The sequence below is a fragment of the Neospora caninum genome, chromosome XI, assembly GCF_000208865.1.
Source record: "Neospora caninum Liverpool complete genome, chromosome XI".
Taxonomy (NCBI): domain Eukaryota; phylum Apicomplexa; class Conoidasida; order Eucoccidiorida; family Sarcocystidae; genus Neospora; species Neospora caninum.
The window spans coordinates 4,650,357-4,678,311 of record NC_018397.1 but is presented as its reverse complement, the minus strand read 5'-3'; the positions used below and the strand labels follow the sequence as shown (position 1 = coordinate 4,678,311).

General features: G+C 61.0%; 1 protein-coding gene across 1 annotated transcript; it reads right to left on the bottom strand.

Moving 5' to 3' along the window:
- Nucleotides 1-20: 20 nt before the first annotated feature.
- Nucleotides 21-26,661, bottom strand: NCLIV_058500 (putative EF hand domain-containing protein; the record flags this gene model as incomplete). The annotated part of the gene is made up of 20 exons (XM_003885406.1): nucleotides 21-214; nucleotides 669-2,316; nucleotides 2,703-4,202; nucleotides 4,485-5,507; nucleotides 5,946-7,497; nucleotides 7,783-8,012; nucleotides 8,695-9,470; nucleotides 10,200-11,237; nucleotides 11,612-12,194; nucleotides 12,690-15,122; nucleotides 15,418-15,952; nucleotides 16,295-16,836; nucleotides 17,169-17,764; nucleotides 18,147-19,044; nucleotides 19,459-22,146; nucleotides 22,436-22,816; nucleotides 23,208-23,928; nucleotides 24,245-24,719; nucleotides 25,174-25,421; nucleotides 25,742-26,661. 20 exons carry the CDS (start codon nucleotides 26,659-26,661, stop codon nucleotides 21-23), a joined length of 18,981 nt encoding a protein of 6,326 aa, XP_003885455.1.
- Between the last annotated feature and the right edge of the window lie 1,294 nt (nucleotides 26,662-27,955).

Below are 27,955 nucleotides of genomic sequence, written 5' to 3'. Positions count from 1 at the left end.
GCGCTTTCTCGCCGCCCGGTCTACCATCCGCCTTTGGCCTTCGGCACGAGCCGCGGGATGAGGGCGGCAGCTCGGCAGGTGTCCACTTCAGTCCCCTTCGTGGCGAGGAGATCTTGCGGGCCTGAGGCGCCATCCCCACCCCCCGGGAACGTCCGCGGGCGCTCCGGCTCCAGCCGGAAGGACGGCGACAGGAAGTCGCCCCACACAACTCCGCCTGAAGGGACGAGGCATCGCACACGCGAGAGACACCGAATTCGCCAAGCACGCACAAATCTCCTTTTCGGAGATCGGAACTGTCTGCATTAGACGCTTCCGCCGCTCGGGAAGACAGGTGACGCCCGTACTTCGTTTCAGGAAGCGACAGGGACGGAAGAGACCGACCTCCGAGGTGGAGAGAAAAAGACAATCCGAAAGAAGACAGCCATCGCAACACGCGATGTTTTCGACACTCTGTTGGGTTCGAAAACAGGGTCTGTGCTCGACCGCTCACTCTCGCGTTTGTCACTGCGATTTGGATTGCGTCGCCCCAAAAAACACCGCGCGCATGCAACTCCGCGAAGCAGTGTCTTTTTTTCGTTTCTTTTGCAGATCCCTCTACCTGATTGTCCCCGCGAACCGCTTTTTCCAGCGACCGCGATGCACATAGACCCGACGCGGTCTCTGCCTACCGGTGCTTGCGCCTGCGAGTGGGACGGGCCCCACGCTGTGTGTGTTCTTCGCCGTCGGTTCGTCTTCGCCGCCGATCGTCGCCGCCATCAGGGCCATCTCGCCGACGCTCCAGAGGACGAGGTCGTCGTCGCGGCGTTTGGTTCCTTTCCGCAGCTGGAGGTTTTTCTCGGCTTCGAGGAGGAGGGCGAGGTCGGCGTCTCCGGCCCCAAAGGTCGAGAAGTTGGCACGTTTCTCGCCGAGGTAGAGCGCCTTTCTGCCGGTGTCGCGGACCCACTTTCGCGGGACGCACCGCAGCGCGTTCGGCGCGGGACTTGCGCTGCGACTCGCAGTGACGGCGACGCCGAGGCAGACGAAGAGCGACGACGGCGGAACGCCGACCCACAGGGTGAGCGGCGAGGCGGCGAGCGCGGCCTGCTTCGAGGGCGCAGGCCCAGACGCCGAGGAGCCTGGCCCCCGCCAGAGGACTCGGTAGCGCGCAGGCAGGGGAAAGAACGTCTCGATGAAGCGCTGCAGTTCGAGGCTCTCAGACATGACAGAGGTGGACGGGTCGGTGATTTCCAGGACGCTTGGGCAGCAACCCTGGCCGCCTTTCTCTGCAGACCCGCCCGCCGCACTGTCGGCGGTGCTCGCTTTGGAGATGTCCGACCCGAGACAGGCGTAGTGGCCAAAGGCGAGCCGTTCGCGGTTCCGCTTCATCAAGCCGCGGTGGCGGCCCTCTAGCTGGTCGCACATCCAGATCGAGAGGACGCGCTGTTGGGGCGCGAGACTCGCCTCCGCGAGTCCAGAGCCGCTCCCCGCGAGCGACACCACACGGCCTTCCCACAGCTTCTTGAACGCCGTGTGCGGCTGAATCCGGAACTTGAGCTTGCTGACGAACTCCATCGGCGCAGTGCACGGCCGCACGCCGAGCACCTTCCACAGCGGCGCGGCCTGGCCGTCGTCTGCAGGCCTGCGGGCAAGGGGCGACGTCTCCCCGAGGACTGCGCCCAAGACACGCTCGCCGACGCCTCGGATCGGCGCGAGGACCGCCCGCGCCGAGCCGTCGAGCTCCGTGCCCGCGGGCCCCTCCGCGGTCGGCCCTGGAGCCGCTGCCCCGTCGGCGGCCTCGCGCGTCCCCTCCGGCTGCCCAGGCAGTTGGCCGCCAACCACCGCGAGGAAGTCTGCCTCGCTGACGACGCCGTCTCGGTCGACGTCGAAGAACCTCAACACTTCCGCCACGCGCTGCGGGTCGGCTGGACCCGTCAGCTGCCTCACGCCGATCCACTCGAGCCCCGCGACGAGCTCCGCGGCCTGCAGGGAGCCTCGGCGGACCACGTCGAAGGCCCGGAACGCGTCCGACGCCGACATCCGTTTGTCCCGGAGGACCGTTCGGAGGCGACTCACGAGCAGCGTGCGTCCCTGGAGAACCGCGAGGTCCTCGGCGCAGGAGAAGAGCCGCGCGATCGGCAGGAGCCGCCAGTCTGCCGCCTGGTTCCGGCGCCGACACTGGCGCACGGCGAAGAAAAACTCTTCGCGATCCCGACACGGTGTACCCTCGAACGTCTGGAGAAGCAGCGAAACGTGCCGGTTCGAGTACAACAGACAACTGTTGAGGAAACGGGAACAGGCGTGCATCTTCTGCGATTGCACGCCCACCAGCGAAGCCAGCTGCGCCACACAACGAGACAGGAAAAGGGCGAAGACGTCCAACAAAAAAGAGGAAGAAAAGAGCGAAGGAACAGAGATAAGGAAAAGAGAGAAAAAAGAAAAAGAACAGAGAGAAGAGAGAAAGGAACGGGAAGACGAGAGGTGGGGGACAGCGGGGATGGTGCTTGGATTTTTAAGCACAAAAGGAGACGTAGCGTCGCGAGGCCGGGCGGGTGGAGGCGTCGATCCACAGACAGAGGCAAACGGAGAGCACGCAGATCGCACCGACGAACAGAAATCGAAGCAAGAGTCGTGGAAACAGATTGCTTGACGCAGTTTCCCTTCACAGACAGAGACCAAGAGAAAGGGTGACACCGGACCGGAACAGAGCGGCGTGGCCAACGTACCCTGCGTTTTTTCGTTTGAAAGAGAGGCGAGGCATCCACGGTTTGGAATCGCGCAGAAAGGTTTCTCAGGGCGACCGCGCACCGCTTTCCCTCGACGAGGGACGAGCAGTTCCGCTGCTGCATGACGTGGAGCGCCGCGCGAACGCCTTCAGCCTCCTCGAGGGTGAGGACGACATAGAAGTGACTCGATTCTTCCTGAAAGAGCAGAGCGTCCGAGAGGGCGTATGTCAAGTCCTCGAGTGTGAGCTCTGACTTGGCATCGCGACTGGCCGTGCCCCCAGCCCGCGCAGAAACGTCTGAAAGACCCGTTGACTCCCGCGCAGCTGCCTCTTGCGTCAGACTGCATGCATCCTGCGCGTCTTCGCGGAACGGACTCGTCAGGCCTTCCAAGCCGGGGAGAGGAGACGTCGAGAAGGTGAGGCCGCTGGACAGAAGGTCGGTGGCGTTCGACGCGGAGCTACGCCCGATCTGGTCTGCAGGGGCGACCGCCCCCGGTTGAGGCGAGAACAGGGAGAACGGGTCCGGCTCAAAGAGAATCTCTTCTCCGTGCCGCGGTTTCTCTTCCGCACCCCCCACACGCCCAGGCGTCTCGCCAAAGAGCGCCGCAAACGCGTCGACGCCGTTCGGCCGGTTGCCGTGCTCTGCATCAGTCGGGAGCCACGGGGCATCGCGGCCGGAGCGCGATAGAGACAGCGCCTCGTTGGAGGGATCGGAAGCGGTTGAAGTCGCGAGAGATACCCCGGAGGCCGAGGGCCGTCTCCGCAAGTTCAGCGGATTCATCGTGTTCACGGCAGAGGCGACGCGGTGCGAGGCGCGAGACAGCAGAGACGTAGATTCAGGCGACAGCGAAGACGACGCAGATCCGGCTGAAGCAGGAGGCAGATCTCGACCTCCGTCTTTGCGTCGACGTTGCCGAATGCGCTGGAGAACGAGGTAGGCGAGAACCTTGGCTTCGTCGGGCGTCCCGACCTCGAGGAGGTACGCGCGAAGGAACTCTGGCAAGTCGCTTTCGTCGATCACGCCTCGGCGTCGGGTGTCGAACAACTCAAAGATTTCCTTGACGCGCCTTCGCCGCTCGCCTTCCTCGCACTGTCTCCTTTCCTGCGCATCGAACCCGCGACTCTGCCGCGCACTCGCCTCGGCCTCCGCCCCCGCGGCTCCGCGCTCCCAGTCTGGCAGCCATTCCATGACGATGATCACGTTCTTCAGTCGCCGGTGCGAGTTGTAGCTCCAGGACGGCCGGAAGTGGTTCGAAGACATGAGGAAGCAAGGCGGGAAGGGCGCTGTCTTCCCCGGTCGCTGCGAGAGTTTGTGGAAGATAGACCACTCCGCGCACGGGTAGAACCCTTGGGCGTGGGTGTCTGGGGCCTCCGCCAGTGTATGGAGATGCCACGGTTTCTGCTCCTGGTCCGAACGGGAGTACTTGAGCGCTGCTGCCGATTCTTCGATCTCCGGAACGCGCTCCTCTTCCTTCTCCTGCTCAATCTCCTGCTCTTGCTCCTGCACACCCACGCGGCACACACCAAACAGCGGTCGACAGATGCCAGAGAGGGTGCCCGGAAAAAACGCAGCGCCCACAGGGATCCGCACCCACCCCAATAGATCTAGGCTTGCACAAGCATCTGTGGGCATAGAGACAAAAAGCAAATACGGAACTGCATGTGTGTGTGAGTGTGAGTGTGTGTGACTGGGGCGTGGCTGTGAAAATGAGACGTTTTCGACAGATGGAGCGTCGTGCGTTTTTGCGGCACTTCTCTTGCCTGCGTCCCTTCCGTCTCTGACCTGTTCCTGTTCCTGTTCTTGCTCCTGTTCTTGTTCCTGTTCGACCTCGGCTTCCATGGCGTCGATGCGGGCGGCGTCGGCGCCTTCGAACGCGCCTTCGTTGAAGAACGCCTGCGAGCCGCCGAGGAGTTTGCTGTTCCGCTTTTGTTCGCGCGCGTCTTCGGTTTGTTGCTCGACCCTGCAGAGAATCGAGACGATTTTCCGCTTCACCACTCGGGCTTCTTCCTCGTCGGCGTCGTCGAGCAAGTCTGCGTGCGCCTCGGCCATCGCCGTCAGCTTCGCGTGCTGCGAGAGCAAAATCGGCGCTCGCGTCGAGACGGCGAAGTCGATCTTCTCGCGGAATACATCGAGACAGCGCAGCAGCAAGAAGGACGTTTCCGTGGTCCCAATGCTCGAGTGGTCCGTCTGGAGGCGACCGTACGCCTGCTTCCGCCACACATTCATCAGATTCTGCTGGGAGAGGAGCCGCGACTGCAGCGACTCGTTTGCGATCGACCGGACCACTAGCCAGCTGCAGATCTCTTGGAGCCCACGCGCGATCTGTTCCCGACTCAGCGCCTTGCGCTGGCGGCTTCTGCATGCGCTGCCTGCCTCGGTCGCCCCAAGGTCGAGCCGCCCCACGCCGTCGCCCCACACAGGGCCCGGAGACACCGCGGAGGCGAAAGAGGCGGCCAACGAAAAGGAAGAGGAGACGGAAGATGCAGACCCAGTGGAAGAAGGGAAGGGAGGGAGGGCGAGGCGAGATGGTGCAGCGTTGCCCGCGGGGGTTGATCCGCCGCCAGAGGCGCAGAGACCACCAGGCGCCGGTTCCTCTTGAGGGAAGAGCGTCTCGTCAAAACGGAGAGTCTGCGCAAGACGCGCGTGCTTGACGACGAGCTCGCCGATTTCCGGCGGAATCAGCAGACAAATCTTCTGGCCTTTCCCGATCTCGCGCATGCGCCACGCGCCCTGCGCGTAGTCGCGGAACGTCATGTCTTTGCCGACCGTGAGGAAGGCCGTGGCGTCTGGAGCCTGCTTGATATCCTGAGGGGGAGCGCGAGCGGCAGAGAGACACCCGCGCCGTGAGAGGCGCCGAGACAGAGCGAGGGAAAGCAGCCACAGAGAGAGAAGCAAGAAGAGAGAGGAGTCCCAGGAGACGGACGCGGCGGGAGAGATTGGGGTCGGTCAGGAGACCAGCGAACAGGAAGACAGCCGAACCAGATGAAGATGTCTCTCTGCAGTTCCTGACCCTAACCCTTCCCCTCCGCGCGCGCCTCGCCCCCATGGCCAAGTTCCGTGCCACTGGATCCCTTCTTTTTCCCTTCCTTGCCCTCCGGCCGTGCTCCCGTCGCGCTTGAGGAATTTCTGACCCGAGTCCCTTTTCGTCACTTGAGTCTACCCTCGGGGGCGTCATCACTTTCCCTCCCGCTGTTCGCTTTTTTTTATTTGAGGAGATCCGCCACGAATCCGCGCGCTTCTCACCTGGCCAGTCGTGTGGACATGGTCGTAGAACGTAAAGCGTTTGTCGACGGCGATGCCGCACTGGGCGAGTTTGACGACGCGCCAGTCTTCTCGCATGAGGACCATTTGTCGGTCTCGTTCGTCTAGGAAAACGACTCCTTCCATGTCGGGCAACCCGCGGGAGAGAAGAATCGCGGCGACTTCCAGATTTGATTTCCCCGTGATCAGCGCGCCGGTGTCGATCAGGACGAGGGGTCGGCCGAAGCGTCCCGTCTCGTCGCAGTCACCGTTTCTTGCTCCTCGTCTCCAACCTCCCCCAGTCTCGCCTCGCGTCTCCGGTCCCTTCTCGCTTGCATCGTTCATCTTGTCAGTGTCTCTTCGCCTTTCGCCGCCGCCTGAGTTTCGCGCCACGAAGTCGAGCAGGGCGTCGACAGTCCAGTTGTCCTGCAGAACCTCGAAGGAGAGGACGCCGGGGTCGGTGAGGCACTTGACCATCTTCCCGTCTGTTCCGGCCTCGTAGTTGCAGGCACCCATCTCCAAGGGAAGCAGATCTGAGGGCGTTCCAGAGAACCCGAGGCGGATCGGGAAGAGCATACTGCCGCCGATCTCCTGCCCCGACGCCGAAAGTTGCTGGCCCGCGTACTCGAGAGTCGCCGGGAAGATCAACCGGAAGAGGTACGCCGCAATCACCAGCGGCTCGCGCCACAGGAGCCGGTACAGACAGTCCACGTGTTCGCGGTCCGACACGTCCAGCAGGTCCAGCGGCCAGATCTTTTGAAACAACAGAAAGTCGAGGTCGCGCGTCGTTGTCCGCCCCCCGTGCTCATCCACATCCGGCGGATACACGTGCGAGAACAACGGATGCGCCGCGCCTGGAGACACATGAGACACCCGCGACGCAGGCGACCCTTGCGAGGCCGCGCCGGGCAGGGCGCGCGACCGCGACGCGCCCAGAGACGCCCGCCGGCGACTCCCGAGACTCCGCAGCCTTGCGAGCCTCGTCTTCTTCGCCTTCGTGTCTCCTGCGTACACGTCTTGCGTCGGCCCTTCGTCTTCAGTTGAGAACCCCCCGGAGGTTTCTGAGCTCTCCGTGGCCGTCGTCGTCGCGCCTGCAGCCGTGTGTGCCCGCGACCCGCTTTCCGCTGCCTTGCCGCCTTCAAAACCGCCGCGGGGCTCTCCATGGCCGCGCTTCGCCTTGAGGAGGAGACTGCGTATCCACGCGGTGTCTTTGTCGACGCGCTGCTGGGTCCCGCGCACGCTCCCGCCTGCACTTTCGACCCACTGGACGTATTCGCGCACCGGCGGTCGCGCAGAGACAGGCCCGAAGGAGAACTGCGACTCCAGACGCTCTTGGAGGTCCGTGAGAACTGCAACAAAGTCGAAGAAGCGAAGACCCTGGTAGCGGAAACTCAAGATCGTGACGCCAATCACAATGTCAGGGTGCGCAAACTCAGAGGCGTGGCTCGGCGTGTCCTTCCCCACGAAGGGAATCGCCAAGACTTGCCGGGTTCGCGGCAACGAAGGGTTCAAACGCAGATGCTGCTCCAGCTCTGAAACCGTCATCACGCCGTAGCTGCGAGAAGCGACACAGCCAGAGAAAAGAAAGAGAGAAATGAGGGAGAGCGGGGGGGGGGGGATGGTGGTGGGGGGAGAGGAAGCAGGAAGAGAGGAAGCGAGGGAAACGGAGCGAGACAGCGACATTCGGATAAGGGACACGGAAGGAGGTAAAACGAGAGACGCTTGAGAGACTAAGAGAAGGCAACGTCGTGGCGCGAGTCTTCGCTTTCCTACTTTGCTTGTTTCTCTTCTTTGAGTTTCCTCGGTTTCCGCCCCGCGGAGTTTCTTTGGCCGCGCTCACCTGACGCGATTCACCTTTTTGAGGACGTGGGGCAGCAGGCTGTTTAGCCACTCTCTCGAGAGATTGAGAAGTTTGACGTGACCGTCTTGCAGGCGGTCGACGGCTTCAAAGAGCTCCACGTACATCAGATCTCCGCTGAACGCCGAAGCAGAAATCCCCTCGCCCATCGCGGGAGCGGCGACAGAAGCTGCGCGGGCTGCCGCGGACGGGCCCACGTCCATGGGCAGAGTCTGGGAAAAAAGCAAGGTTTCCGAAAACAAATTCGCAACAAGCGACTGCGCCACGCTCTCTCCAAAAAGGGACACACCTACACTCCTCACAAACCCAGATATGCGCACAGACTTTTACAGCTACCGACATACGCATTTATGCACATACATATGTATATATATATATATATATACATATGTATACATATGTATACATATGTATACATATGTTTATACCTATGTTTATATATATGTATATATATATATATATGTATATATATGTATATATATATATATATGTATATATATGTATATTGCATGCAGATCGGGTCCTGAAGAGGCAGGTGGCCTGGCTGTGGGGGCTGTGCCGTGACCGAGGCGAGTGCGGGGCCTTGCCGACAGACCGTTCAACCGTTTCCGCTCCTCGCCGCGCGAAATCCTGCGTCTGGTCCCCATCCAAAAGGATCGTCTCTCTCCACCTCTTAATAGCTAGATATATATAATATATATACATATAAGTATACATATGTATATACATATATGTATAAATGAGTCGATTTCTATCTACAGATCGAACCCCCTATGCAGATAGGTATATATATATATATATATATATATATAGCTGCGTGCTGTCGTAGGTTCACATGGTGCGCTGGGTGTGTGCGACTTGGAGACGGATCCTTCCCTGCGTTTTTTCACTTACGATGTAGAGGAGGGCTTCTTGGTCTGTGAGGCCAGCGAATTTCCAGAAGACCGTCAGGCCGAGGAAAAGCCACCTGGCGAGGAGGGGTTTGAGCTTTTCTTCGTACCACTTGAGCGAGAGGAGAACAAGGTGGGGGTTTTTCAAGACAGCCTTCTGTGCGAGTCCTCCGCGGACGGTCTCGCGAATCTCGTGGAGAATCTTCCACGCCTCGGCGCTGTTGGTCAGCGGCACAGTCATCCGGCCGGGATGCTTCTCCGCTTTCCGTCCCTGCGTCTTCGCCTCGCTCTCGCAGAAGAACAGTGCGTCGAAGAGATGCCACGGCAGCTTCCAGCGGAGCCCCGCGCCGCGGTCTTCCTCCAGAAAGAGAAACGCGAGAGGAGGGTCGCGCGCGGGGCCTTCCCCAGAATGCTGTCCCTGGGCGTCTCCGCGCGCGCCGTCGTAGGCGCCCTCACGCATGCAGCCGCCGTCTGCTGACTGACTGCGGTCTGAACTTCGGAGGGAACTCGCGCCGGCGCAGAGAGAAGACGGTAGAGGCAGAAGAGACGTTTCCTTCGTCGTGAAGTCGAGCGGCTGCTTCCGGCCGACCGGCCAGTGCAGTTCGCTTCGGAGCGGGTGAAGAATCAGGTCCACCTCGTCGATCATCAGAATCCCCGTCGAAAAGAGGTGCAAAATGCGGAGTGAGAAGTCCAGCTCTCGCCGACACTGCCGCAGCTCCGGCTCAGTCAAACGCTCGGGAACAGACAGCGACGCCGCGTCCAGATACAAGTCGCGGTCGTCTGAAGAGACAGTCACCACGCCAAAGCAGACACGGAGTTTTCCACGGAAAAGAGACCCAAACTCGGGAAAGGTGTCCACACGAGACTGAACGGCCCCGCTGAGTTTCGGCTCGGAACGCCGCCCGCAGGGTCTTCCCAATCAGCGGTGGCGGTGTGGTTGTCGGGGCGCGCCCATGCGAGTAAAAACACACACTCACGATCAAAGATACACCCGCAGCCAGAGCTGCCTCTCTCCATGAAGGCACCTTCACATACATACACATACATACACATAGATACACATCCACATCCATATATATATATATATATATATTTATATGTATATTTATGTGTATATTTATGTGTATATTTATGTGTATATTTATGTGTGTGGATACGTAAGCATGTACGTATGTATGTATCTATGTATGTCTGCGTATATGTAAGCATGCATGTATGTATGTAAGCATGTATGTATGTATGTATGTATGTATGTATGTATGTATGTATGTATGTATGTCTGTGTATATGTAAGCATGTATTGAATGTTTGTGAGCACCAAAACCGCGGACGCTGAGACGGGAGTTGCCTTGTGGGGGTTCGCGGGAGCAGCCGCGCGCGCTCGAGTCCACCGGCGAGGCCGTTGTCGCTCTGTTTGTAAAGCATCGAGCGATTCGCCTTTCTCTGAGTTGGCGACTCGAGGGCGGAACTTTCCTGTGCCTGGCCTCGCCGCTTCGCCCAGTTGCCTACCGGACTTCTGGAAGCCGAGGAGTTTGGCGAAGTTGCTTTGTAGTTTCTGGAGCTGGGAGCGGCCTGCGAGCATGGCCTTCTCGATCTCGGAGAGACGCTCGACTTCCGCGACGTATTCGCGGGCGCGGTAGGCGAGGTCGAGGGTGTGGAGGAGGTGGACAGCTTTGAGGAAGAAGCTCTTGAGCGTCGTGGGGTCGAAGAGGACGACGGCCTTGGTCTCCTTCGCCTGGAGCAGCTTCAGATAGACTTGCCGGCTGGCGTGGTCGTAGCGCGAGAAGTGGAAGGTGTGGACGCCCTTGCGAATGACCGCCGAGAACCGCTCCCTGAGCACCGACCGCGTGAACTCGAGCAGATTCAGCGGGACGACTTCCGCCACCAAGCGCGACCCGTCCGCCAGCAGCAGCGCGAGAAGCGGCGCTATCACCGTCGTCTTCCCCGCTCCCATGATCATCTGGTGACACAGCGATCGGCCTTCCTCGACGTGCTTGCGGAACTGGCTCAGCAGCGCGACCTGCGACGCGCGCAACAGAATGTTGTACGCAAACTCAAACACCAGATACCGCGGGTCGTACGACGCCCGGGTTCCCGGACCCTCCGAAGACGCGGGGAAGTCCATGGAGTGGCGGTGTGCGGAGAGCTGCTCCGCGCAGCTGGCCGCCCGCATGCGGATGGCCAGGATCGCTTGTTCCAGGTCTTCCTTCGCGGGTTCTCGCTCAGCCGCCCTTTCGCCGCGACGGGTGGTGTCGCTGCACTCGAGTTTGCCAGCGCCCTGGGGCGCGGCGCTCGGCGCGAGAGAAGTTGAGGCTGCGGATCGTGTCGAAGTCGCCTCGCGATGGAAGGCCCGCGGCAGAAGACTCGACAGACGCCCGTGGCCTTTTTCTTTCTCAGCCGCCGAGGACGGGGTGTGAAGCGCCGTCGAGTGCTGCTTCAAGAGCCGCATAAGGGAGACGACCTCGCGGAGACAGCGACACACTTGGGCGCGGCGATTCACCGCCAACAGGACGCCGCCGACGAGACTAAAGACGTCTTGGAGCATATCTGAGAACACCCAAGAGGCCAACGCGCGACCGCGCCTTGCTGCACAAACCTCCTACGCACCACGACACCTCATACATTTCCAACTTCTCTCACTCGATTTGTATCCGTCTAGAGTCTCTCATGCGTCATCTCCATATAGCCAACTATATATACACCTAGACATATATATATATATATATATATATATAGGAATAGATAACTCGGCTGCCAAATCATATCAACCTGTATGTTTACGTTTTGACTGCAGACGATGACTTGAGAAAGGGCGAGGCAGAAAATGGACACAGATCTGTGCGGTGCGGGCAGTAACGCGATGAAACCGATTTGATTGTCTCTGTGTGTCTCTCTTGACTTCATGGCCCCGTGCCGTTTACTTGGGTCCAGGAAGGGGTTGAGTTTGAGGAGGTACTTCTCAGCGTCTCGACTCATCATGAGGGAGACGAGGAAGTCGAAGGAGAGAGTCATCTCGCTGCCGGCGAGTTTGCCCAGCGTGAAGGCCCACTGGAGCTGCGCCAGGGCCTTCTGTTTGTCTTTGAGTCTCCCGCCTCTCTGCGATCGCCGCGAGTCTTCACACAGCCACTGGCAGACGAGGCGCGCGTCTCCGCCGTTCGCTCTCCCACCCAAAAACCGCGCAGCCTGGGAGTCTTGCGTGAGGAGAGCTTCGAACGCCGCCGTCGTCGCCGTCGAGGCAGCGAAATCTTTTTCGGGTTCGCGCTGCTCCTCTCGCTTCTCCGCACTTTGCGAGGGATCGAATCCCGGAAGCGAATTGCAAATCGCAGAGATAAGGCGAATCGCCCGATCGACGAAGCGCCCGTCCGCGAGGAAGGCCTGGAACAGGCGCTGCCGGAGGGCTGAGAGAAACGCGACGACCTTCGCCAACGCAGCGGACGAGCGCAGCATTGCGTCCACCTCGGCGCGAGAAAAACCTTTGAGGATCGGCTGCAGGCGCTTCGAAACCTGCGACGCAACGAAAACACAAGGCCCTCGCACACCGGGGAACTACACGAGCGCGCGCGAGGCTGGACGCTAAGAGAGGGTGCACGGCGGCAGTGACTGGCTTCCGAAACTCCCGCGTGCACGTCCGACCCTCGCCTGATACACTGCATGCGTGAACATGCTCCGGTTTACAATTATGTGTAGACTCCTATATGTTTTATGTGTGCATTTACGGCGATGCATCGAGGAAAAGATGGCAACAGAGACCACCGCCGGCGTGGTTGGTATGCGAGAAGCGTCCGGCAAACAGGAGGACGGTTGAAACAGTCGCGCACGTGCAGAGATGGTGCATCTGCACACTTGCACACCTTTCTCTTCCTCTGTAACTACATATTTTACTTGGCGACACCAGTGGGGAAAAGACCCGAGAGCCGCAGAACCGACACGGAAACCACACTCACGTTTCCCTTCGGTGTGTGCGGGTTGTCTCGGCCTTTTCGTTTCGAGACTCCGTACCTGTTCTTCGTAGGTCTGAACCTCATGTCGCAGTCTCTGGAGGGTCGCCTGACCAATGCGCGTCTGAGCAGCGGGGTGGTGATCGAGGACGAAAGGCAACGTGCCGCCTTTGCCGTCTCGGTTTCCCTTTTCGTCTCGGTTTTCCTCTTCTTTCTCCCACGCCACGAAGTTGTTCAGCCCGATGCCTGCCAGAGGCTGCGAGGCGAAGGCTTCGATCGCCTGCGCCGTGAGTTGAACCTCCTCGGCTGAGGGGCTATCGCGCGCGTCCTCGGCCTCGTCCTTTCTGCCTTCTCGGCTGTCTCCTGTCTCCTGCCGCGCACTGCTGGCTCCCTCGGGAGCGCCGTCGCCCGTTCTCTCCGCCGTTCTCTCCTCTCGCCCCTTCGCGCCGACCACGCGACCCTGAGCGCCGAGGACTTGCAGGAACTTTTGCTGCTCGACAAAGACGGCGAAGACCGCCGCGTACCGCTTGCCGTCGACGGGGAAGAGAGTCCGAGACGCGCAGGAGTAGTCGAAGACGCGCAGAGACAAGGCCCACCGATTCTGCCACGCGTCAGCTGTCCAGATGTCGACGGCGTTCGGGATGCGCCGCGCAAGGCCGGGGGGCAACACTGGCGGCTGCCGCAGTTTCCCGCCGCGACTCAACTCGGCCAGCGTCTGCTGGATCTCCTTGAGGAGTTTCTGGAACGGTTCCTGCGTTCGGAAGACGAGGCCCAGAGACGGGAGACGCGACTTCTTGTCGCTCTCTTGGAGGTGCGGGAAGCTCGCCGCGAGGCCTGGATTCGCCATCAGCACCCGGAGAATCGCCACGCTCTTGTTCTTCGATTTCACGTCCCAGGACGGCAGACACCGCGTCAGAACCGCACCCCAGAGATGCGGCGCCTCGCCAGGGAAGACTCGCAGCGGAAAGGCGTTCGTCAGGAGCTCGTAGAGCAGGAGGAAATCTGAGAGGCGAATGCCGTTGTCCAGCAGCTTCCCCACGAAGGTGAGCGCCTCGGGACCCTGGAGCGCGTCCTCCTGGTCGGCGCGTCGAACCGCAAAGTTCGAGACAAAGTTCGCGCACGCATCCAGGAACGTCGCCCACGAGGAGTCCTCGCCGGCCGTGAGACAACTCGCCTCCTCTACGGCGTCAAAGTCGTCGATGTGGGGGACTGCCGGCGCCGCCAAAGCCGACAGGGTCACGAGCGCAGGCTGGGCACTCGCCCCGGGCTCAGCCGCGCACGGCGCCGCTGAGAGATCGACCGTGGCAGAGTCTGCGCCCCGTCGGTCGCGCGTCTCTTCTCTGGCGGTCTGACGCTGTTCCTCGCGGGTCGCCTTGGAAGCCTTCGCACTGGCGTCGGGCTGCTGGGTCCCCCCGGCGGAGGCGCCTTTCCCTGGAGTCGCGTTCTTCCCCTCGAGCATCGCCGCGAGAACCGTGATCCTATTGCCGACCTCCGGCAAGGCTTGGAGGTGCGTGGGGCACAGGCGGAGCAACTCCAACTCTTCGTCGAGGGACAGGCGACAGGCGGCGGAGACGAAGCGCGACTTCCGCACGTAGAGCAGCAGATCCCCGGAGATGTCCCAGGAGGCGAAGAAGGACCGGAACTGGGAGGCGGACGCGAACTCGAGCCCCGGAGATGGACGCGGCCCGTCGCGCGCCGCGCGCGCGCCCTCGTCAGGGTCCGCCCCGCGAGGGTCTGCGAGCGAGGCCGCGAGCGGGCGCGACTCGTCAAAGAGCCGCGAAGACGCGAAACTCGACTTGGGAGCCAACGAAAAGGCTGGCAACCAGGACAACTTCCCGCCTTTGCGCTTCTTCCCAGGAGGCAACGGACGCCGGGGACCGGAACGCCCGGGCAAACCTCTGTCTCGATCGCGTCCAGCGCCGCCAGGCCGTCCAGGGAGCGAGGCTCCGAGAAGCGCGCCCGCAGTCGAGGAAGGCGTCTTGGACCCAGCCTTCTTCACCGATCGCTTTCTGCCGTCTCGGCCCTCGCTTTCGCCGCCCGGGCCCTCAGCCGCGGCCCCCGGGAGGGACGCGAACGAGGACGCAACGCCTGGGCGAGCGTCGTCAGCCTTCTCGCTGGGGGCGACTGAGCCCGTGAGACCCTGGCGGTAAGCGGCGAGCCAGATCTTGATTCTGCATGCGTGTGCGTCGGGGTGGAAGTCGGGGCTGTAGATTTGCAGCTGGCCGATCCGCGCCCAAATCTGCTGCTCCTCCAGCGAGGTCTTTTCGGCGTCTTCCGCAAAGACAATCGTCTCCACGAGCCGACACACTTCGCTGTACATGCGCGCGAGGTACCGCAGGAGCAACAGATACAGCCCAGCAGCCGCAGTGGGGATAAAGAGGAAAGACCGTGAGGAGTGAATCGGGTAGACGTAGTGCCGAGAGCCTCGCAACGAGCACAGCCAGTGAGGGTCGGAGGAGTCGAACACGATCGACGGCTCGAGGAGATCGAGGAGCTGAAAAGGCAGCAGGAAAAAAGGGAAAAGCAAATGCGAAGAGAGGGACGCCTGGCCACCGTCTATCTTCAAGCACCCGCATTTTGTCTCTCTTCTTTCCTTCTCCCCTCTCAACTTCCTCCCCGCGCCCCAAGTGAAAAGCCTCCGACCCCGTTCCGTTGTCTGGCCTCTCGTGGAAAGCAAAAGACTCCTGAGGCCTCAGAGATCACGGCTCTCTGCCTGCCCGCACACGCGCGCCGTCCTGCGCGCTCCAAACCCTTGCACCCTCTCTCCCCGGGCTTTCCTCTCCGCTCACCTGCTGCGCACTCTGGATGCATCCTTTCTCTCCTTCGCCTTGGTCCTTCCCGCCCCGCATGAAGGCGACCACGGCTTGGCCGACTGTGTTGGGCGCAGCCAGCTGACCGGTCGAACCCTTTTCTTTTTGTCGCTCCTCGCGCTTCCTCGCGTCGCTCCCCCCGCCTGCCTCGCCGTAGACGCCCCCCGCCGTCGCGCCCGAGAAGGCCCCGTCTTCGTCGCCTCCCGAGAGGTGCGCGGTCGCGGAGACTCCGAGAGACGCGGCGAGCGCGCTGCGCCCAAACACGCGGTACGGCTTCGCCGTGGCGGCGAGCAGCAGAAACAGATCGCCTTCTTCGTTCGAGAGGAGCAGAGACGGCAGCAGACCTTGGATCAACCGCGCAGTCAACGGCGACTTCAAGATCTCCCCAGTCGACAAAAATAGGCCGCTGTGCTGCTCGCACATGTACTTTGTGCACAACGAAGGCGCCGCCTTCCCTTGCGAAGTTGAAGTCGAACGAACCGGCGGACGTTGCGCCCTGAACGTCAAGCCCAGTCTGAACGCGAAACAAGAGACCGAACATCGAACATGTAGTTTTGTTGCGCGCGGAAATGCACTCAGACGTCCATGTATATAACGGCTCACACAGACACGTGTACGCCCGTCCCCACATGCATAGATATTCACATGTACAGAGAGAGAGAGAGGGATACGAGTGTCGCGTCCCCTGTTTCAAAGGCAGTCCAACGTGCAGCGCCGCGCGGTGTGTACCTACACATCTGCCCCGCCATCCGCATCTACAGACACGTATTTACCAAAGCGACAGAGACGGAGTTTCCTGTTCCCCCTGTCTGAGTTTCTGCACTTCCGATCGACGAAGACCGACATTTTCTCTCACCTGGGCATCTCAATGAGGTCCAGCGCAAGCGGCTGGCGAAGGGCAGCAGCGTCTGCGAGCCCGTTCGGTTGCTGACCACCGGTCGACCAGGCGAGAATGTAGCTGAGCTCCTCCACACGCTTCAAGCTCTCCACGACGTCGAACAGGGGACTGGACCGATCGACGAGTTGCAAATTGAACAGGGTTTGCACCCCCTGAGCGTCGCCCTCGTCTCCCGACCCCACGTCTCGCCGTTTCTGCGCGCCTTCGTCGTCACCCTCGCCCCGAGCCGCCTCGCGGAGCGACAGGGACGACGCGAGAGCGGGGCTCCGGCGCTTCGTGCGAACCGCGACGCGCTGCACGACTGCAGAGGCGTCAGCCAGCGCCACGCAGTTCTTGCCTTGCGTTCGCGTGTGCACCAAATGGATGTGGATGACCGATCGGGCGACCAGGGCACTCGTCGCGCGCGACGCAGACCGCGGGCGCGGCGAGCCGCAAATCCGCCCGTCGCGCAGTCGCTGCCAGAATTCGTAATCCTCCAACAGGGCATAGGGGATCAATCCCTAAAACGCATTCAGAAAGACTGAGGAAGAAAGCCTCAGAACGAATCGGAAACGCACGCGCCGGGGGAAGGACACACAAGCTGCTGTCCCGGCCCGAAATCCACAGACCAAACCCCAGACGCAATCTGCGTGGAGGAGAAGCCGCACGCTTGTGTGTGTGTGTGTGTCGCCCGGCAGCCTGTATCAGCCTAGACGACTTCGCCATCTGTTTATCTGTGTGTAAGTGTAGATACCTATCAATCTGTATCCATCATTGTATATCTATCTACATCTACTATCTATCCATCCATATCTATTGACATCTATCTATCCATCTCTGAGCGCATGCGTACCCTGAGGAATCGCGTTGGGACGTAGATTTCCTCGCCTGTGCCGGCGTCGAGGTTTCTGGCGACGACGAGGGTTGGCCACGCCGCTCTCAGTTCGCTTCGCGTCCTTCCAGCCTTGGCGCTTTCCTTCGCCTTGTCCCCTGTCTCCTCCTTCTGGGCCCCGGTGTCCTTCACAGAAGAGCAAAAGGAGACAGGGCCTCGCCACCCGGTGCGCGGAAAGGCAGCTGGCAGCCCGGTGCACAGCGCAGGAGCGGGCGAACACAGCAACGAAGAAACTGAAGCAGACAAAGAACCAGGAGACAAAGAGGAGAGGGAAGGAAGAGGAGACGCGGGAGAGAAGCCGACTTCGTCGAGGCGTTTGAAGGGGACGGAGTCGAGGCTGTGACGCGCGTCGGAGGCGTAGCAGAGCTCGCGGAAGAGTTTCCGGCCGTGCTCAACTAGGTTGAAGACGAGGACGAGAGGCGGCTCTCTGTGGACGACAATTTCCTTCAAAACGCGAACGGTGGGAGGCAAAGGCGACGAGGAGGAAGACGCAGAGGAAGCCGCGCCGACGCCGGACAGCTCGGAAATCGTCGCTGCCGCTCCGCTCAGAAGAGCCGCTGAAAAAGCACGGAAAACGCACACGGCCGGAAGGCCACGGATCAGCGGCAAGTCATCAGAAAAAGACGAAGAAAGGCGAGAGGAAAAGGAACCTACACGTGGAGGCGGAAAAGACAAAGACCGGCAAGCACCAGAACCGCACATGCAAGGAGAAGCCATCGAATGAGACGCCAGCGACCGAGACGCGGGAACGCCGAGGCGCCAGCCGCAAATGAAGCCTGAAAGACGCGCTCGCGGAAGAGGGGGACAAGACGCGGCGCAGTCTCTTGGAACACATAAATGAAGATTTCGACATCAACACACACACACAACGCACCCGTGCCTCCCTCTGGATTGCATCCCGTCTCTCTGCGTCCCTCTTCGCCATCTGTGGTGACCTACCTGCAACGCCGTCGCCAGAGGTGCTCTGCCTGTCGTCATCTTTGGCGAGAATCGTGGCCATGTCTTGAATGCCGAGCGGGTGGTAGTGGGAGATTAGCGGCGGGATGAAGACATTCGCGTTGAACGCACTCGCGCCTTCTCCCGGAGCAAGCGCGCCGCCCCCGTCGCCCTCGCGGAAAGGCTCCGCGTCTCTGCCGCGTGCGCCGTCGCCGCGGGCCGTCCCCACGCGCCCGCGACCACCAGGCGTCACCACCTCGAGGGGACAGAAACAGAGGAGTCGGACACAGGCAGGTTGGACGCTGTCCCCTCCAGCGCCAGGCGCCTCGCCTTCTGCTCCCACCGTCTCCGCCCCGGGTGCGGCGTCGCTCCCCGCCTCGCCCTTCTGCGCCCCCTCGAGGCTTGGCTTGCCAGCAGCTGGAGACGCAGGGTTCGATTTCTCGGCGCCGAAAACGCTCTTGAGCGTCTGCGCGCCCGAGGTGAAGAAGGACGAGGCTACGGCGATGTACCGCGTCGGCTGCATGCGGGGGAGGAGAAGCACAGCGGTCGGCGGCAGGACGCCCTTGGCGAGCCAGGGATCGAGGACCGAGGCGATCCACGCCTCCTCTGCTGAGAGCGAAGAGACCGAGAAGGGCGTGTACGCCCGCGTGAAGTCCTCGAGGAGCGAAGCGAACGGGCCGCGAGAGAGAAACGCGTCGGAGCTCGGCGGTTCCCACCGCTGCAAATCGTAGCGGCGCCCCACCAAACGGCACCAGAGCCGCTCAGTGGTGTTTGCGACCAAGGCGCACTGGAAGGAAGCCTCACTCGACACGCGACCAAAGAGATCTGTGAAGTCTGCGAAGTCGTTCGCCCACTCCCCCAACATCTCCATCTGGTTTCGCTTCAAAGTGAACTCGGCGAGCTGCACAGAACACACGCCCGACGGCAAAAAAGAGCAACGCATGCAGGCCAGGCGCACAGTCCGAAAGGGACAGAGGCTGCAAAAGTTTAAACGACGCACACGAGGAACAGGGAGACGAATAACGGAAGCCGAGCAAGGACAAAATATTCGAGGAACAGTTCTGGACAGAGGCATGCGTCAACCTAGACACAGACACAGCAATATACATATATATATATAGATATGTATGTATATACATATATAAGTACATGTATATCTAACTACTTCAGTGTATATCGGCATTTGTATACGTCTATAGAAGTAATGAATAGGGGTATCAGGTTGTGTGATCGGAGCCGAAACGGTTTGGCTCTCCTGCGCGGGAGCCAGCTGCACGGCGCTTCGCAGGCAGGGCGCGCGCTTTGTCCGTCTCACCTGGAGATTGATTTCTGTGTCTCCAGGCACGTCGATTTGTCTGCGAAGCCATCTCTCGTATCGCTCCACTCCGGAGTCCCCGGGGGCCGCCTTCTCTTCCTCGCCCGTGTCTCTTGCACCCACGAACCGTTTGAGTCGGCTCACCACCGTCTCTGCCGCGCCCGGCTCCTTTCGTTTTTCACTTTCCCCGCCCCGTTCAGCCGACTGGCTTCGCTGCCTCTCCTCGGGCCCTTGCGCGCCGGCAGCCGCCTGCGTCACCGGCGCGAATCGCCCGCGCCCGCCGAGGCTGCCCGCGGCCGGGTCTCCGACTTCTCGCCACTCTCTGACGACGAGGGCGTCGTCTTCACCTCGTCTTCTTCTTCCGTCGCCGCAGAGGTCTCCGAGGCCGGCGTCTCCAGTCCCGGTCGAAAGGAGGCTGACCACTGTCTCTCGCGGGCCTTTAGCTTCGTCTCCGGCGCCTCGGCCTTCCTTCTCGCCGTCCTCCTCCAGACCGAGCAGATCTGCACTGGTGTCCCCACCGCGCCCGCGAGCTGTCCCCTCCTCTTGGGCTCCACAGATAAGAGACAGGACATTCTCGGGGTCGCGACACGCGCGCTTTCCCGTGAAGGTCGCCGTGCGAACGACCGCCTCCAAGACCTCGTTCGCCCCCTTGTCCCCCTGGTGCGATTCCAGCCAGCGGAGCAGCTGCAGGCGGTGCTGCTGAAGAATCTGGAAGATTGCAATGTCCGACAGTCCGAGCGGATCCCCGCCGAGGAGCGACTCGGCGTCCTCGCTCCCAGACCCCGAGGCGCCAGACGCGCCCCCAAGGTCAGGCCCGACCCCACTGTCTCCCGCACTGTCTCCGACTGTCCCCAGGCCTCCAGTCGTCGAGGCACGCTTCCCGCCCATCGCCGCAGCGGTTGCGCTGTTGGTGAACACCGGATTTCGCGAGCCGAATCCCGAGATGCTGCCCCCGGAAATACCTGCGCTCGGCGACACCGCGCCCAGAAAAGGGACGCCGGCGCCTCCCCCGCTAGTTGGGCTCGGAGACACGCCGGCCGGCGCCACGGCGCAGGCCGGGCCCGAGGAGGGCGGCGGGGCGCCGCCGGACGGGGACGCGAAGGCGGCGCTGAGAGGAAGTTCGAGCGAGAATTTGTGGTGGGAGAAGATGAAGAAGAGCGAGACGAGCAAGGCCGAGACAGAGTGCGCGTCCAAGTCTTCCCACACGCAGTTCTGGTACAGGAGAGCAATGTGGGCGTACAGCCGGCAGGCCGCGCGAATGTCCGAGTCCGCCACTGCCTTGTAAGCCCAAGTTTCCAGAAGATGGAGCACTTCGCCGTGGAGCCGAGCCTGGAGTTTCTCCTGCCAGGTTTGGAGCGTCCCGAGCGTTTTGCTCGAAAGCGGCTCCAGGCCCCGCACACGCGCCGCCCATCCACTGCGACTCATCGGGAGCGGATTCGGCGCCGAGGCAGTCGAGTCTCTCCCCTCTGTCTCTCTGTGGCTTGCAGGCTCTGCTCGGCCTCCCTGTGCCGCCTGGGCGGGGCGCTCGCCGTCGCCTCCCCGGTCGGCCCCCAGGTGTCCCTTGTCGCCGCCGGCCGCGCGGCGCCAGCCGACCTCGCTGGCTGAGGGGACAGCTGCGCCCGTCCATCCGCGGCTCCAGTACTGGTCGTGTCGCAGGATGAAGAGGACGTAGCTTTGCACCCGCACGGTAACGCGAATCACATAGAGGAATAAGAGGGCACTCGGGCCGTCGTAGGCACCGGTTTCGCGGTCGATGGCGATCCCGAGAAGTTCGCCGAGAGACGAGAGCAGCGTCTGGGGCGAGTACTGCAACTCGTTGAACAGGAGGCCGAGCGGCGTCGCGAGGTAGTTCCGGTTCGAGGGCGGAACGCGGTCCGGAGCTTCCTTCTTCTCTTCGTGTTGAAAGTGCCACGGCTCGAAGAGCACCGCGGAGAACACCTGCTGGAGCTGCGGCAACACGAGGGCGTCCGCGCGGCCCTCTTCCGTGAAGAACTGCGTCACGAGCGGGATGCGCAGGTACGGCGCCGTGAGATACTGGAGGAGCAACTCGCAGTCTTGCGGCCGCAAACTCCCGTTGAAGCTGGGCAACTTCTTGATGTACAGCACGTCTTCCTCCGAAGTGATGCGGTCCCCGGCAGCGAGCGCAGCTGGCGGCAACAGGTTCGAGGGGTCGGCGCCCGAGGGCGGCGCCCGCGGCTTCTCGCCGACCCCCAGCCACTGCGCGAGGCGCTGAAACAGGCTTTGGCGATAGAACGCCCCGGCCTTCTGGCTGCGCACCTTCTCGTAGTAGTCGTTCTCCTTCCCGAAGAAGGAGCAGTTCAGCTGTTTCTGGAACGCGGTGACGCAGAAGCGCTCCTCGGTAGGATCGAACCGCCAGCGCAGAGCGGCGTCTGCGACCGACCACCGCCGGAGATCGGGCAACGCATTCGCCGCGGGAGTCATCAAGGCCTTGAACATGAAAACCACGTCTCGGAGATACGCGAACTCTGGGAAGAAGTCCACGACCTCGCTCTTCTCGCCGGACAGATACAACTCCACGCTCGACCGCTGCCGCGGAAACGCCCACGACACCGCGAGGTGCTCCAAAAACAAACGGTCGCCCTGACCCAAATGAAGCCCTTTCTCCCACGCAAACATAATGTGCGACGCAGGCACTTCGCGGCGAAGCGCGCTAAAGTAATCCAAAATCTACAAACAACACACAGGCACCCACAGGGGCATGGGAAGGAGCGAACAGCATCGTTGCTACGAATATATATATATATATATTTACATATGACTCTATATGTGCACAGATATCTACGTGGATGCAGGGGTGCCCAAAGATCTCTGCATAGACTGACACCCTCCCATTCTCCCCCCTCCCCCCCCCCGGCCCCCGTCGCTCGTAGACCTCGACAGAGCGACGTCCACAGACGCATGCACGCGCGCAGTCTGAGTGCACGAAGGCTCTGAGCAGACCGAGTCGGCGACGCACCTGCGTCCTGGCTGTGGCATACACGGGGTCGTAGAAGAGGAGGAAAGACGACTCCTCGGCGAAGCCCGAGATGTCGAAGACAAACGGCTGGACGGGGCCGTCGGCGAGCCCCGAGTAGAAGAGCGAAACCGTCGAAGGCTCGTCGCACGCCGGCAGCCGCAAAATGCAGTCGGCTAGACAGCAGAGCGCCGCCATGGTCGTCAGGCGCTCCGCGTCCATTGACCGCGAGTTGGGCAGCGAGAAGAAAGTCGCGGCAAAGTGGCGCGCGAGCGCATGCAGCAAACGCAGCAACTCGATTTGAGTGTCTCGGCGAAGCGCCGCTGCGTGCCACAGACTTTGCGACACGAGCGGATCGGTTTGGGGCAGCGGGAGCGGCAGCACCTGAAACGCGCAGACGGCGACGCGTGGAAAGACACCGAAATGGAGACGAAACGAAGGATGTGAACGGTAGAAAGAGAGAGTGGCGACGGAAAGGAGGAGAGGGAAGCAGGAGACGCGCCCAACACGGCAGCGAGAGAAGAGACACACACATTGAGAGACGCGACAGAGAGGGAGAAGGAACGAAAGAGGCTGTGAGATCCAAGCGAGAGACAAGAGAGAAGGCTAAGGCGGGTCTGGAGACTCGCTGGCGTGTTTAAAGAAAGGGAACGCGTTGACAGGCCGAGAACTTCCCCGCCCCATCGAATCCCAGTTTTCGCTCCGCGTCGCTTCGGCCTTTGTTCACTCTTTTTCGCTAGGGTTGGGAGAGACTTGCCCGAAGAAACAGGTCAACGATCAGTTGGAATCGGAAGCAGTAGGAGTTGGGGATTCGCGTCTCCTGATTCGCCAGCAGCACGCAGGCCTCGACGGCTTTCCTGAGCGCGCGAAGAACGCCGTCGATCGTCTCGATTCTCTCCGCCACGGAACTGAGGTCGACAGGCAACGGAAAGGGGAGCGCAGCGGCCTGCCCAGCGTCCGTGTCGGGGGCGGCGCCGTCGAGCCGGAAGCTGCCAAAGTGCGGGAACGCCGCGACGCCGGGAAACCGAATCTCCGGTGTACAGGCAGCGAGCTGGAGTGTACATTCACCGGTGCCGAAGCCGCGGGCTGCGAGACTGAGGCGCGAGTTCATCTCGCCCTTCAAACGCAGAAGCGCGTTGTAAATGCATCTGTACTGCGGGGCGAGGAGCGGCGTGCGAGCAGACGCGAAGGCGCGTTGCCAAGCCTGTTCGCTGGCGAGACGTCCGAGGTTCTGGATGGCGAAGGAGACCAGCAGCGCCTGGGGGCGGTCGAAAGCGAAAGCCGCGGGAGACGCGGAAGCGAGGGCCTGCGAACTTTCCCCAGAACTCCGCGTTTTCAGCCAACGGGCGAGCGCCGGCAACAGCTGCGGATCCGGGGAAGGCGACGGGCTCGCGAGGGCGGGCATGCGACAGAGATCTTCCAAAAGAAGAAGAGCGAACCCGAGGTGCACGAAGACTTCTCCACTCGCGGCCTCTTCTTCAGATAAACCGAAACATCTACACCGATGCGACACAAAAAACACACAACAGACATGGCTTCCTGTAAGAGAGACAGAGGGAGCCCGTTCTCGTGCTCGTGGCGCAGTTCCCGCGTCCCTTGCGCATGCAGACACTCTTCCATTTGTGCATCCAAATGTACATGTGAATGACGCGATGACGCAAACCGGTCAGCATCGATGGCTGCCGATGAATACGCAGCTGTCTGCATTTTCCCACGTTGACATACACCCATGTAGTTGCATGGCAGCGAGATGCAGAAGCGAGGAGAAAAAGCGCGCACTGCGAAAACGCGTTTTCAAAAGCGAAGGCGGACCTGAGAAGGAAGACGACAACTGCTTGAGCGCCCTGGATAGAAGATCCTGCCGTTCGCAGCTGCGGCGAGGGTCTCCAGCATCCGCCGAGTTTCGCAGGCTTCACAAGCGAGGCGCCGCTTAGGTCCGGCTCCTGCGCATCTTTCGCTTCCTCCTCGCGGCCTGTCGCCGCCGCTTTCGCCTGGCTCGCCCCGCCGACTGCCGCCACCACCGAGGACAGCACGCTGGAGCCCCAGGAAGCCGTGGACGGCGCCGCGAGACAGACGAAGGAGGACTCTGGCGAGGGCGAAGACACCAACCAGTTGTGCAGCAGAGGCTTCCCGTTGAGGTGAGGGAGGATCACCGTGTACAGCACGTGGAAGTTGGTGGGCGAGGGCGACAACAGGAGGCGGTAGAGCGAGAACCAGAACGACGAGTGAACCAGGTGGTCGGGATTCACGTCTTCCAAAACCAGCAGCAAGTCCCGTTGGATGGCGCCTGCGACGGGAAACCGGGACACAGAGAGAGGCGGACGAAAACGCAGGGAGACACTCCAAAGGACGCACCGGTGTGGCGAGGAGCGGAAGCGAGGCCGCGGAACGGGTTCTGCTCTTCCAAACGCGAGAGACTGCGCTGCACGTGCTGACCGAAAACGAGGAGAAACACGGAAATGCGTTCCTCAGTCTCTTTCGCTCTCCTGGTACCTCTCTGTTTCGTGCGTTAACCCTCAGAGACTGCCCAGACTTCCGGCGAGAGAGCCACACGAAATGCGAAGTGAGGGAAGACTCTTTGGACGCCTCTCTTTGTTGGCACGTCGCTTGTCGGAGAGCCCTGTTCCACGCCCTTTTGTCGCCAAGAACCGGTGAATGTTTACCCGCGGTTTCTCTCTCTCCTCTCGCTGCCGCTCGGAGTCTTCACAGAAGAGCTGCGTGGATCCGTGGAAATTCCTCACCTGGGGAAGGGAACTGTTCCAGGCGGTAGGCGTGGAACTCGGAACCGCACCCGGAGGCGTTGATGACTGCGAAGGCGTACGATGCAGACGCGTAGCCCCCTGGTCCCTCTCCATAGGGCGGAAATGTGGACGACGCGTTCTTGTGGAGGCGGTGAACGAGGAACAGCAGAAACACAGGGCGGCTCTCTGCGTCCATGCAAACGCCGCCGGGGAAGATCGCCGTCGCCCCTGGGGCCAAAGATTTCACTCTGCGAGACAGCGAAAGAGAAACGCGAGCGAAACAGATCGAGAGAAAGAGAAGGTTGGAGACAAAAAAACAACGAAAACCCGAGGGAACGCAGAGAACGCGGTAGACGTTGAAGATGCAGAAGAGGGGGGAGAAGAAGGTTAAGGTAGGGTTGAACGACCTGCGGAAAGGGGTGCGCTGTCGACGGACGCGCACGAGTCCGACACCCACTGCGTCACCGGGTTTGTACACCCACCAAGGATGGGGCGCAACGTCCACAGGTGACGGCCGACTCAGCGTCTGCTACCTTCTGTGTTCCCGCTATCTGCTGTCGCCGCTTACCTGGCGATGACGTCGAGGAGGAAGCTCTGGAACGCGTGCACGTCGTTCGGTTTATTCAGAAGGTGTTGCAATTTGGTCCAGAGTGCGTCATCCAAGTTGTCGATCGTCCGTTGCACATACTGCAGGCCGCCAACGAGTTTCGGAGAGAGCGTTTGGCGGACTTCTTCGAGGAGCGAGGCGATTGGCGCGTTCGTTTCTCTCTTTTTCTGGAACGGCTCGAACGCAGAAGCGGAGGGGACGAGAGGGGCGAGCAGCCGGGACACGAAGCGCAGACTCCGCGGATAGCCCAGAAGCGCTTGCGTCGAGGTCGGAAGGACAGAGAAAGGAAGAGAAAAAGGGTAAGACAGAGCCCAGTCGACGGCTTCGCACGACGCCCAGACAGGCGCGGAGCACGCAGAAGCGTGGCGGGGCGAGGCCGCCGGCGAGGGCGACGAGCAGGACGACGGCGAGGACTCGCCCTGGACCAGAGACGCGCCAGTATCGGCCCAAGCGCCTTCTGTCGGCGCAGGTTTTTCTGTTTGTTGCGAGAACTGCGAAAACGCAGAGGGGGCGAGGGAGAGCGGAGATGAAGCGGAAGAAAAGGCAGAAGAGGGTGGGGAACCGGAAGGGAAGTTCGACGCAGAAGAGGCGGCGGCAGAAGAGGCGGCGGCAGAAGAGGCGGCATTCTGATCCAGCGACAAGGTTTCGGGTCCGACCCGCGGTTGGCCGATGAGACGCCCCGCCGTGGGAGCCGAAGAGGGGGAAAGAGGGGAAGAAAACGAGAGAGGCAGCGAAGGAACGGAAGAATTCTCATGGCGACTGAATGGAACGGGGGGAAGAGGAGGGGGAGAAAACGACGGGAAAGGAACAGCCGCCACGCCAGCCTGAGGAGGCGGCGAAAGCGAAGGCGGAGGGCCGTCAGGGCCCTGATTCGGGTGCATGCTGCCGAGAAGAAAACGCGAGGAAGCTTTGGGGGTCAGTCCGCACCGCGAGACGAAACAGCGCCTTAGAGAAACTCCATGGCAGTCACTTGGAGACCCACATCCTTCCCCCGAAGGCCTCTCGCAAGTCCACAGAGGCGCTGCGCCGCTCCGTCTTCCCTCTTTTGTTTTTGCGTTCCGTTCGCGCGGTGCCGTCTGGGTGCGAGCCTCGCGTCACCCTGCAAAATCTGAGGGCGGGAAGAACAACGGCACGACACTGAGGAAAGAGCGCGAGAGAAAGAACACCAAAGAGACACCTCCCGGTACGGAACAGAGATCACGAAGCGCGGAGGGAACGGGAAACAGAAAGTGCTTTCGATTGACAAGAGAGACGGATCACATAGGCGATGGAGAGGACACGAAAGCCAGGTGCTGGGAAAGCGGGGAGTGTATGTCCACGGAGAGTCCGTGAGGAAGGGAGGAAACGCATCTGTGAAGTGCCGGAGTGGAGAAACGAGGACCAGCGGAGACGCGAAAAACAAGGCCCCGTCAATCGGGGCGTCCGGCGACACGCACCGACAAGGACAAAAGCCAGACAAGGAAGAATCTCCAGTAAGGCACACAAGCAGGGAAAAGGAAAAGAAAGAAACCGTTCTTTGTTAACCTCGAGAGAAACCCCAAAGTGTGAGGCGGCCCTGCTGTTGAAACACCGAGAGAAACTGAGAAACTTGAGAGAAAAGATGACCTATGCCGCTAGTCTCGGACAGTAGAAGCGAAGTGTGTACTAGGATTCACGGAAGCATCGGGACAGAAACCAAAAGAGGGAAACAAACGAGAGGAAATCGCCCTCTTAAAAAACAGAGGAAGAGTGAGCACATCGCCACAGTAGCTGATTGAAAAGGATTTGAGGAAGGTCCTGTGCTGTATCGGAGTGGAGGGCGCATGCAACGCCAAGCTTCAGCGCGCAGAACCTCACTTTTCTCCGGTAGTCTCGACCGCTTCTCACCCTCCTTCACACTCCATAGTGTGGAAGGAAACCGCTTACGGTGTTTTCCCTTCATTCTTCTACCTTTTTCCTGCAGTTTGCAACAGAAACGTACAGCTTTGAAGGAGAACGGGTTGTCTGCGTCTCTTCTTCCATGGTTTGTCTTCTACTGGGGGGAAAGACAGGAACGATTGCAGTGACACGGTTGGGATGTCTTGCGTACAGATATTTCTCTGAGGTCTATCCAGCGGGGAGGAAATGCGAGTAGATTTATATTCGGAGGGCGTTTGTGGTCGAAAACGCATATATCGGTGTTTAGAAATCTGTGTT